Source organism: Nothobranchius furzeri, chromosome 7 (assembly GCF_043380555.1).
Source record: "Nothobranchius furzeri strain GRZ-AD chromosome 7, NfurGRZ-RIMD1, whole genome shotgun sequence".
Taxonomy (NCBI): domain Eukaryota; kingdom Metazoa; phylum Chordata; class Actinopteri; order Cyprinodontiformes; family Nothobranchiidae; genus Nothobranchius; species Nothobranchius furzeri.
The window spans coordinates 69337868-69349639 of NC_091747.1; the positions used below are offsets into that span (position 1 = coordinate 69337868).

Here is an 11772-nt window from a genome sequence, read left to right on the forward strand (position 1 = left end):
TGTTGATTGCGTAATCTACAGACCTGTTTGCTCTGTATGCAAACTGCAGGGGGGTCCAGGAGGGGGGCTGTGAGGGTCTTGAGGTGGGGGAGAACTAGGTGCTCAAATGACTTCATGACCACAGATGTCAGAGCCACAGGTCTGTAGTCATTTAGTCCAGTGATTCTTGGTTTCTTGGGGACAGGGACTATGGTGGAGATCTTGAAGCAGGCAGGCACATGAGATTCCTCCAGTGAGGAGTTGAAGATGCTCGTAAACACTGGGGCCAGCTCTTCAGCTCAGTGCTTTAGAGTGGCAGGAGCCACGCCATCAGGGCCCGGCGCTTTTCATGTGTTAAGAGACCCAAACTGCTTCTTTACATCTGCTTCATGAATGTGTAGGTTTGTGGTGGAGGTGTGTGATGTGAAGACCTCATGAGTGGGGAGTGAGGTGATGAAGGTAAAATTCGCAGTGATGGAACTGTCTTGTTCCTTTTTTTATATAGAAAAACTTGTTTTATGCATTGTGTGTAAATAAACTCAAGTTTGGAGGAAGACGTGTCAGCCCATTGTTTGATCTAGCGTGATCACTCTCCGTACCTAAAATAACAGTCGTGGGGCTCTAGGTTCACACTTGTACCAAATGAATATGTAGTTAGTTCACTTTTTTCAGTGAATTTCTACTTTGTTCTTGATGGTCGCATGAGTGAACCATGTACACGAACACATTCAGTGCAAACACACACGCGCACACATGCATCTCCTGTGATTTAGATTCATCACATATTTCCCCCAGTTTCAGCTGAGTGTCTCATTTAGTAAAAAAAAAACATGATTGTGAACTCTCTCTCAAGTCAAGTTTATTACATAGCCCATTTCATACACAACGGTAGCCCAATGTGCTTCACATGGTTAAAACAATCACAAGTGAAATGAATTAGTTAAAATGTCACATCATGTTGTGTAAAATAAAATCAAAGAATATTGACACAGAACATAGCACACAAACATAAAAGCATATTAAGTAAAATTATTGGAAGTTCTTTCTTTTACAGTCCTCTAATTACTTAGTACTTACATGATAATTACTTAGTAAGTTAGGTATTGTTGTTTCTGAGTTCTTAAACTGTTATTACCATGTAACTCAGGTTCAATTCTAGTTTTTATTTTTATTAATCATTCCTAGTATATACTGCTTTACACAGTAACTACACTTTATTACAAGTATTCACTTTAATTACACAATAATACATAATAAAACAGCACAGAATAGGTATACATATAAAATACATGTAGAATCAATTGAACACAGTACAGATAAAGACCTAGTAGAGCACAGATGCAAGGACAGATTAATGGAAGGCATCATGAAAAAGTTTAGTATTTAATCTGGATTTAAAAATGGAAATGGTGGGAGAGGTCTTAATGTCTATTGGAAGACAGTTCCAGAGACGGACCGCATAGCAGCTAAAGGCAGCCTCTCCGTGCTTGGTGCGGGCTCTGGGTTGTACCAGTTGGGATTTATCTGCTGACCTAAGTGATTCTGAAGGGTGATACGTTTAAAACATCTCTGCTATATACAGAGGTCGTTGGCTATTTAATGATTTAAAAGTAAGTAAAAGGTCTTTGAAATCAATCCTGTAAGTTACTGAAAGCCAGTGTAAATATTTTAAGATTGGTGTGATGTGATCATTTCATTTGGTTCTGGTCTCTTGCTCTGTCTCTCTGCTCTGTGTAACGCACAGCCTTCAGGCCTGCGGAGAAAAAAACCTACAAGATGCAGAAAAAAAGGATAAATCTCCAACCTTAATAATGTCAGCAATAAACGCAGTAAAACTTAACTTTCATGACCAAAAAAACCATAAAAATTATTCAGTAAATCAGGAGAGAGGAACAAATCTTATTTCTGATTTTACATTTTTTACTTCAATTCAAACTATTTAGACTTTTGTGTTTTCATCACATTTAGCTTGTATTTTATTTAACATATCATCAGCTTTACAGGTTAGCTGTTCCTGTGTGCTTAAAAAGTTATGTTACTAACCTCTAAAAAATTACCAAATCATTCACATGAAGTAGATTTGTTATTCATTTTCTGAAAGTATCTGATTAGTTTAAAAAAACTAAATATGTTTTGTTTAATTTGGTTTTCAGAATGTCACTAGTTTACTTATACTTTTAAAATATATATATATACTGATGTACTGAAATACAGAGAAATCAACTTGTGAATACAATGCATGTTAATATAGTAAGTATAGCATGTTTAACATAAGCACATTCACACATGGAAAGTATCAATGTAAATAAATCATATGGCAGTAACTCTGCTGTACTTTCATTGTGTAAAAGTAGCTCACGAGCCAAAAAAGATTGGAGACCCCGGCAATAGATCGTTAAGCCCTAGTGGATGTTTAGATGATAGTTTAAAGTTTTCTTTCAGCAAAATCTTCGTCCACAGAGCTCACAAGCAAAATGCTTCTGTCCTTTAAGGACTCTTTTGTCACCGTTTAAATTGATCTTTTGGATAAATCTTTTCCACTGAACTCACATGCGAAATGCCTGTGTGGACTCTCATGTGTCTGTTTAAAGTTGTCTTTTGGCTAAATCTTTTTACACATAGCTCACAGGTGAAAGGCTTCTGTCCTGTGTGGACTCTCATGTGTCTGTTTAAATTTGTCTTGAGGCTAAATCTTTTTACACAGAGCTCACAGGTGAAAGGCTTCTGTCCTGTGTGGACTCTCATGTGTCTGTTTAAAGTTGTCTTGTGGCTAAATCTTTTTACACAGAGCTCACAGGTGAAAGGCTTCTGTCCTGTGTGGACTCTCATGTGGCTGCTTAAAGTTGTCTTTTGGCTAAATCTTTGTCCACATAGCTCACAAGGAAAGGGCTTGTGTCCTGTGTGGACTCTCATGTGACTGTTTAAAGTTGTCTGATGGCTAAATCTTTGTCCACAGAGCTCACAGGCGAAAGGCTTCTGTCCTGTGTGGACTCTCATGTGACTGTTTAAAGTTGTCATTTCGCTAAATCTTTGTCCACAGAGCTCACAGGCAAAAGGTTTCTCTCCTGTGTGCACTCTCATGTGGCTGCTTAAAGTTTTCTTTTGGCTAAGTCTTTGTCCACATAGCTCACAAGGAAAGGGCTTCTGTCCTGTGTGGACTCTCATGTGACTGTTTAAAGTTGTCTGACGGCTAAATCTTTGTCCACAGAGCTCACAGGCGAAAGGCTTCTGTCCTGTGTGGACTCTCATGTGACTGTTTAAATGTGCCTTTTGGCTAAATCTTTTTACACAGAGCTCACAGGCGAAAAGCTTCTGTCCTGTGTGGACTTTCATGTGACTCTTTAAATTTGTCTTTTTGCTAAATCTTTGTCCACAGAGCTCACAGGCGAAAGGCTTCTGTCCAGTGTGGACTTTCATGTGACTGTTTAAATTTGTCTTTTGGCTAAATCTTTTTACACAGAACTCACAGGCGAAAGGCTTATGTCCTGTGTGGACTCTCATGTGACTGTTTAAATGTGCCTTTTGGCTAAATCTTTGTCCACAGAGCTCACAGGCGAAAGGCTTCTGTCCTGTGTGGACTATCATGTGTTTGTTTAAATTTGTCTTTTGGCTAAATCTTTTTACACAGAGCCCACAGGTGAAAGGCTTCTGTCCTGTGTGGACACACATGTGTTTGTTTAAATTTGACTTTTCGCTAAATCTTTGTCCACAGAGCTCACAGGCAAAAGGTTTCTCTCCTGTGTGCACTCTCATGTGGCTGCTTAAAGTTGTCTTTTGGCTAAATCTTTGTCCACATAGCTCACAAGGAAAGGGCTTCTGTCCTGTGTGGACTCTCATGTGACTGTTTAAAGTTGTCTGATGGCTAAATCTTTGTCCACAGAGCTCACATGCGAAAGGCTTCTGTCCTGTGTGGACTCTCATGTGACTGTTTAAATGTGCCTTTAGGCTAAATCTTTGTCCACAGAGCTCACAGGCGAAAGGCTTCTGTCCTGTGTGGACTTTCATGTGTCTGTTTAAATTTGTCTTTTGGCTAAATCTTTTTACACAGAGCTCACAGGCGAAAGGCTTCTGTCCTGTGTGGACTCTCATGTGACTGTTTAAATTTGTCTTTTGGCTAAATCTTTTTACACAGAGCTCACAGGCAAAAGGCTTCTGTCCTGTGTGGACTCTCATGTGACTGTTTAAATGCGTCTTTTGGCTAAATTTTTGTCCACAGAGCTCACAGGCGAAAGGCTTCTGTCCTGTGTGGACTTCCATGTGTTTGTTTAAAGTTGTCTTTTGGCTAAATCTTTTTACACAGTGCTCACAGGCGAAAGGCTTCTGTCCTGTGTTGACTCTCATGTGACTGTTTAAATGCGTCTTTTGACTAAATCTTTGTCCACAGAGCTCACAGGCGAAAGGCTTCTTTCTGTTTAACATCTGGTGTTTTTAAACGAAGTTTCATCCATTTATTTTACTCTGGTAACAGACAGGCTTTTGTAGTTCCTACAGGGAGGATTGACCTTGCCCTAAGTACCAGGACTTGTACTGGTCCCCTTTTCAGTAGAACTCCCTTGAGAAAGTCCAGACTGCGACTGCTTTGTGGTTTGTTGATTTAGAATTGCACCTGGTGTGTCTTCCTGCCTAAGAGTCTGTGAAGAATGTCGAATGTGTGTGTGGTTATCTTTTTTTGTGTATGCTTAATAAAGCCTTTCGGAAGGCATCTGCCCGATGAGAGCGAACCTGACAACCGACTGGAGTGTACTTTTCCTCTCCACTTTGCAAAGTCTAAACTGATTGATTGTTTGATTATTGGTATTGGTTTTGACAAACTGATTACTATAACCCCCCTGTGCTTTGAACTTCCCTAAGGTAATCCTGGATTGATAAAATTACCCAACACCCTCCAAACTAGGCCAGAGTTTCTCCTGTTCCTCCCTTTTGTGGAGAAAATCTAGGTGCTGGTGGTTGACACGAGCACTCTGTTCTTCTGAAGCTTCTTATTTAACCAGAACCACCTGTTGAAAATCTGTAGGAAACACAAAAACATATTATGTGAATTACAGACAGCTGTAATTTTTTCCCCACATATAACAGTTGTATTATTTCTTTAAACTGACAGTAGAATGAAATGTATTTACAATTGGAAACTGAACTTTGAGCCTCTATAAATCATATGAGCCTTAACCCTCAGGCTTCACTTTAATTTTCATACAAAAGAGTCATTAGAGGACAAAAATGTCCGCTTGTAAAAGTGGCTATAAAAAATGTATACATTAATGTTTATTTTTACTTTTTTTTTCATAAATCTGTTGAACAACTTCAGCCATGCTCAAACATAAAAAACTCAATCATTTTGAGGCTTTTAACCCCTGAAATGCCCATTTGTAATTCATGAAAAAAACACACTAAAACTGAGTTATTAGATAGCATTAGAGGACAACAATGTCCACTTTTAAAACAACTTTAAAAATGGTCCAGATTAGGGCTGGGCGATATGGACAAAACTTATATCTCGATATCTTTTAGCTGAACTTCCGATATACGATATATCTCGATATTTTTCCTCCTAACCCTAACAGTATTGACTCATATCAGCGAATATACTGTAATGACTCAAGAGTCTCTGGTTGCTCATTTATGAGTATTATTTTCGGGCTACTTTCGCCATAACCCACGCCTTACAAACTCTTAACTTTTTCTACAGAATCGCTCCTAACAGAGTATTTACTAGCATAGCAAACCAGAGTGGAAAAAAACGGAACAACATTTCTCACCCGTTGAGCTCGCCTTCAAAATAAAACGGTAACCCTATAGTTTACAATTCAAACCCTTACAATATATCTGAGGTAATTTGGCCACTCCGGCTTTCCGTAGAGGAGGGAGGGGTTTGGATTGTCTCTCCGCACAAGCAGGATGGAAAACAGAACTTCGCTGACGTTGAACGTCCCCAAATAATTAAAAACCAGGACGCCAAATGCGAAGTTTAGAGCAGCACAATTACCCAGAGGCTCTCAGATTGAGCAAACTTGTAAGAATACATGTAATAGCCGCTTAAAGATGGAGCAGCATGTCACTAGCACAGCAGCTAATTGCTAGCATAGCAGTTTCACCAGTTATATCGATATAAAGTCACCTTATATCTTGTTTTAAAATTATACCGATATTTTAAAAATATCGATATATCGCCCAGCCCTAGTCCAGATTAATATTTTTTTCTGCTTTTTGGGTCCAAATCTTGGGCTCAACTTCATTTCTGATTGAAAAAATCAAATATTGAATGTTTATCTAAGTTTTAACCCTTTATATGCCAGTTTGATTATGTGTATTTCTTCAGGCACTCGAGGAGTACAGACGCTTCCCTCTTTCGCTCCCTTATCTTTTTTTCCCAAGGCTCTTTGTCCTGTCTGCCCACAGAGCGCTTCTCTGCATTTCTTCTGAAAAACTCTATTTTTAACCATGCATTTGATAAACTGGTCATTCAACGCGATCGATAAGATTTTTTCAACAATGAGAATGGAGCAGGGGGCTCCCACATGTCCACAGGGGACACACCCGGTGGGGTATCTGCTGGATTCCTGGTGGGAATGGAAGACCATATGCCTCCCCCAGTTGTCCATTGAGGATATCGAAGACGTGTGGATATTCGGTCTGATGATCACTGGATTTCTCCTGATTGGAGTGGGAGGATATCTGGTTTTCTGGAAATTTGGGAAGACGGGAGCGATTGGAGGGCGACCCGCACCCACGGAAAGCACCGTCCGTGTGGAGACTTCTCAGACTGGAATGTTACTCGAGGTGAATCGTAAGCTGGACAATGCTCTAGCTGCGATACCGGTATTAGTGCGCAAAATGGATGTCATCTCGGAGAGAGTTACCGGACGGTATGGACAAGCTAAAAAACCCAAAACTGGCTTCAATGAAGGACTGGAAATGATCAGTTTAAAGACTGAAGGCAGAGAGGAAAATTATCTCAGCCTGACCCAAACAAATTCTTGTTATCTGAATCTGACATCCTGGTAGCCTTGAGCTGCAAGCAACTAAAACCCCCACGAAGGAATGCAGACAAATGCTGTGACACCCCCCCCCCCCCCATGTGAATTCATGGATTTTTTTTTCACATTCTGTCTCACAGTTGAAGTGTACCTATGATGTAAATTACTGACCTCTGACATCATTTTAAGTGGGAGAACTTGCACAATCGGTGGCTGACTAAATACTTTTTTGCCCCACTGTATGGAGGATGTGAGTTGAGAGGAGCAGCATGGTGGTGTACTGACTGTGTGATTTGGCTGCAGCCCAGATTGGACAAAACAAAGCAATAACTGGAGTTCCGTGTGTAAACTGGCCTGAATATGAAAATAGAAAACAAGAAACACAAGAAAAAGTTGTAAACGACAGCTTGACTTTAGAAAAAATATAGAAAAATCAGACAACTGCTAAACAGTTAATCAAAAACAGATGTGTAGAAAAACAACTGTTGTTCAGAGTGCTCTTAAAGTTGCAATTTGACTTGCTCTCATGTTTCCATAAGACCACCACCCACTCGACTAGGGCATTAAATTCACTGGGCTGCATGCTGACTTAGCGACTGCACTCTGGAGTCACATGTGGAGGCTGTAGTAAGCATTTTGTTTTTGTCTTTAGCGCTGCAGACCACTTATTGCAGCATGGAAATAATGAATAGTTTCACAACTTTTAAATCAAAAAGATAATCAGTCCATCACCATTCTCCTTCCCGGCACCTCCGTTCTGCCGACTCCAACCTCCATTCCCCTTTCGGAACAAAACATGGCACCATGGGGGCTCGAGCCTTTGCAGCCGCTGACCCCACACTTTGGAACTCTCTTCCACTAAGCATCAGGAATTAGAGCTGAGGAAAGTAATTAAATAATCGATGCATGGGGATGCGGACATAAACGATTCTGCATCGTAGAAGAGTATGCCATAATCGATTATAGTGGAATGTAGTTTTGTTTTTTTAACGGCTGCACCAGCGCAGCATCCATATCTGTCAGAGTGAGCGCCCTCCACATTTACCAAGTAGTTCCGCCTTAATGTGGTACTGCAGGGCTGAGCGCTAGAGTTGTAACCTGAGATCGAACTGGAACCGGATCAGCCCGACCGGTTCTGTTGGATTTGGGCCGTAAATTATGTTAATTGAGCGGGATGCCACGCGGTGCGCTCCGCTCGCACAGCAACTGAGAGAGGGAGAGAGAGAGACATTGTCTGCTCACACAAGAGAGAGGATCGGCGGACGCTCCTCCAAACACGCATTATTATTTTCGTAATTTAATTATTATTTCTCCTCGAAGCGCTCAGTCAGACCGAGTGTTGTGATGTCGGGAGATCCGGTCTTGGGGAGGGGGCGGGGTCAGTGACGACGGCTGCAGCGTGATCGTCTGTCTCTTATTTAGGGACACGGTGAAGTTAAAAGGAGAGAGAAACAGAAGTTCTTGTTCCACTTTATTCTTTTGTTTCATGAAGATAAACTGATGTTAAATTCAGCTTAAAGAGAAACTGGGAGGAAGCTTTGGTTCATTTTACAGGAGATCTTTTTTCCTGTCTGCTCCTCCAGAGACAGCATGGACATGAAGGTTACATGGTGAGGGTCACACAGGACAGGTTAGTTAGCTGGTTAGTGAAGAAGATCCATCAGCTAGGTAATTTAATCCTAATCCAGCCCACAGCCTTCTGCTGGTGTAATTATCAGAAAGAATAAAACACACATCTTAAATATTGTAGCGACCCCGAGCGTCTAAGCGGCAGGGTTATAGTCCCCAAATCAACCAGCAGGAGGCAGTAGAAAATCACACAGACCTTTATTAGGCTTTTTCTTCAACGCTTTGTAACGCTATAGACACGATCCTCTATCACGCTCCTACCACACAGAGTCACGGTGTCAGTTAACCATGCTAATTCAACCCGCTCCACAGAACACACATCACCTTCCCTGTGGCTTACATAACACTCACACAACAGCAAATCAGCACATAGGAACTAGCAGAACGATAGGAAACACATATTACACAATACCCAGAATGCACCTGGCTTACAACCCCAGCCAGGTCACTACAATATGAATGGAAGTGTAGAATTTGTTTTATGTTTTATTATTTTCTGCATCAAACAGAACTTGATTCATTCTCCAACATTTCAGAAATGAACCACTGGGTTCAAATGAAATAAACTAAGTCAAACATTTGGTGTTATTTCTGACACCCTTCAACTGTGGAATAAATATCTGACTCTAGAGCTGCTCAGAGACATTAAACACTCATATATGAACCCATTATGTATTTTATTATTACATTATGTGTCCTGCAGGTTTTCAGTACTTTTTTAGATTTTGTGACTTTTTGCAAAGCGTGTTTTTCTCAGCCTGAGGCGTGGCGTTGAACGAGGAAACAGATGTTTTACTTTGTTAAATCTTCTTAAATGTTTAAAATGTTTTGTCCTAACCTGTTGTGAATGGAGAGATTTTGAGGGATGGCAGGTTGTGTCACTTCCGTTTTTGATAAAAAAAAAAAAAGCAATTATCTGACATCTTCTATTTATTGATGAAAACAAATTAATATGAAATAATCGTGATGCATCGGGATATCGAATCGAATTGAATCGTTGACCCAATAAACGAATCGAATCAGGAGACAAGTGAAGATTCACACTTCTATCAGGAATGCCGTCTCTCTTTCTACTTTTAAGTCACTGCTTAAAACCCACTTCTCTTAAGATCAACCCAGCATCCCCAGTCTGTTTACTATGTGTCATGTTTTATTATGTGTTTATTGCATTTTTTGTGAAGCCTCTTTGACTGACTTAAAAAGCATTAGACAAGTTTAATGTATTATTATTATTGTTATTATCATTATTATCACTTACAACCGCAGAAATAGCCATGCAAAGTGTGTCCCCACTCCCTGTTCAGCTATTTTCCTGCACCAGATCTGGCGTTTACAGATGTTTCACACCTGTGTGAATAGCACAGCTGTCTAAGAGAAAAACCACTTCTCCAACTCATTTACATATCTGAAAGGTGGCAGCCCTACCTGTGTCCATGCTGTCCAGGTCCAGGTGGTGAAGAACACACGATGAGTCAGTCCCAGCTGATGGATGATCCTGAAGTGGTAGCAGGTTTTCTTTAGCCGTGTTTAGCTAACAGCTGCAATAGAAACAAAGCAGGAGAGCTGATTAAGATGCTGCTTCAGAACAACGCAGGACATTAAAGATCCAACGCTTTGGTTCTGGCCAAAGGAACAGCAGCAGATCCAGAGGGCAGGAAGTCTAGAGAAAAGCTTTTCTAACCCACAACCTGATTCTGGAGCTCCGATTGTCACGAAGACCGCAGAATATCTTCTCTGGTTCTGGAAAGAACTCCACCAAGTTGTTGAGGAGGAGGAGAAAGTTTCCACAGCCTGGTGAGAAGATTTCTGCAGCAGCAGCAGTTAGTCGCTTTAGCGGATCAACTCTCCCAGAGACTGAAGTGAAGACGTTTTTACTGCAGAGCCTCAAATATTCTCCTCACACACCAGAGCAACAACAAGCTAGCTCTGCTAGCAGCTTCCGGTTTCTGCTTCTTCCGGTGGTCGGTAACCAGCGTAAAGGCGCATTAGCGCCACCTGCTGGAGCAGAATAAAACACATAACGCGTTATATTTTTATTATTTTAGATGGTCTCTTTAAAAGCCACGAAAAACAAGTAAAATAATTTTTTCTTTATGTTTTTCTTATCTAAATCTGACCAGTTTTATTCTTTATGAACTTCAAACAAACTAAAAAATCTTACTTTCTATAAAGAATGTGATAGAAACTTTTGATGTTGTTACTTTTATTTTTAGCAGCTCTGAGAAGCGAACAAAAGTGCTGGGAAGGTGCTGAATTAGTCATTATAGCTTCACGTAATGCTTAATGAGGCCACCAGAGGGCGACGCTCTTGTTTTCTCCACTCACTGAGCTCTGATGGGCAAAAGTAAAAAATTAGATTCTATTTAGAATAAATATTCCTCATATGTACTATAATATAATAAATACTCAGTACAAAAATATAATACATATGTAACTGTTGTATTTTTCACTCAAGTCCAGAATCATGTCTTCAGTTTCTGAGGTGCTTATGGACATGTCCAGGTTGTCTCCAGAGCACCATGGGTTAGCGATGGGACAATGGAGACAGGCTTCATCATTGGACACAAAGACAGAGACTATCATCAGCCAGGAGCTTGTTCTGTTCATCTTACAGAGCAGAGCACTCTGTGCATCACCCACTTTCAAAATGGTGCTGCACAGCTAATGGACACTGAGAATCAAAAAAAGGAAGGCTGGAATGCAGGTGAGCGAAGGTTTATTAAAACAAAATAGAACAGATTAACAGAGCATATTCTACAAAAGCTTTCAATGTGAAAGAGAGAGCAAGGCAGAAATACAACAAGTTACAATGCTCTTAAATAGATAAGATTAGTTCAAATCCTAAATAAAATAAAGAGCTATAGGAAGCAGGAGAGACTATTCTCAAAGCCAGCCTGAACAGCTGAGTCTTCAGCTGCTTCTTAACTCATTCACTGCCAGCTGTTTTCTGATCGCTAACGGCCTTCGCTATCTATCTATCTATCTATCTATCTATCTATCTATCTATCTATCTATCTATCTATCTATCTATCTATCTATCTATCTATCTATCTATCTATCTATCTATCTATCTATCTATCTATCTATCTATCTATCTATCTATCTATCTATCTATCTATCTATCTATTATCTATTATCTATCTATCTATCTATCATCTATCTATCTATCTATCTATCTATCTATCTATCT

The 11772-nt window shown here is 40.2% G+C and overlaps 1 protein-coding gene across 12 annotated transcripts; it reads right to left on the reverse strand.

The window, feature by feature from the left end:
* Positions 1–821: 821 nt before the first annotated feature.
* LOC129167243 (zinc finger protein 721-like) lies at positions 822–10730 on the reverse strand. Of its 12 annotated transcripts, none has more exons than XM_070553658.1 (4): positions 10271–10730; positions 10008–10120; positions 7125–7307; positions 822–4987 (listed from the first exon to the last, which is right to left on the reverse strand). In XM_070553658.1, exon 4 carries the CDS (start codon positions 4396–4398, stop codon positions 2482–2484), a length of 1917 nt encoding a protein of 638 aa, XP_070409759.1. In that variant the 5' UTR covers positions 4399–4987; positions 7125–7307; positions 10008–10120; positions 10271–10730; the 3' UTR covers positions 822–2481. The 12 variants fall into 12 exon arrangements, with proteins under 12 accessions (XP_070409759.1, XP_070409755.1, XP_070409760.1 ...); XM_070553654.1 differs by having other exon boundaries at positions 7125–9929; XM_070553659.1 differs by having other exon boundaries at positions 10264–10730.
* Between the last annotated feature and the right edge of the window lie 1042 nt (positions 10731–11772).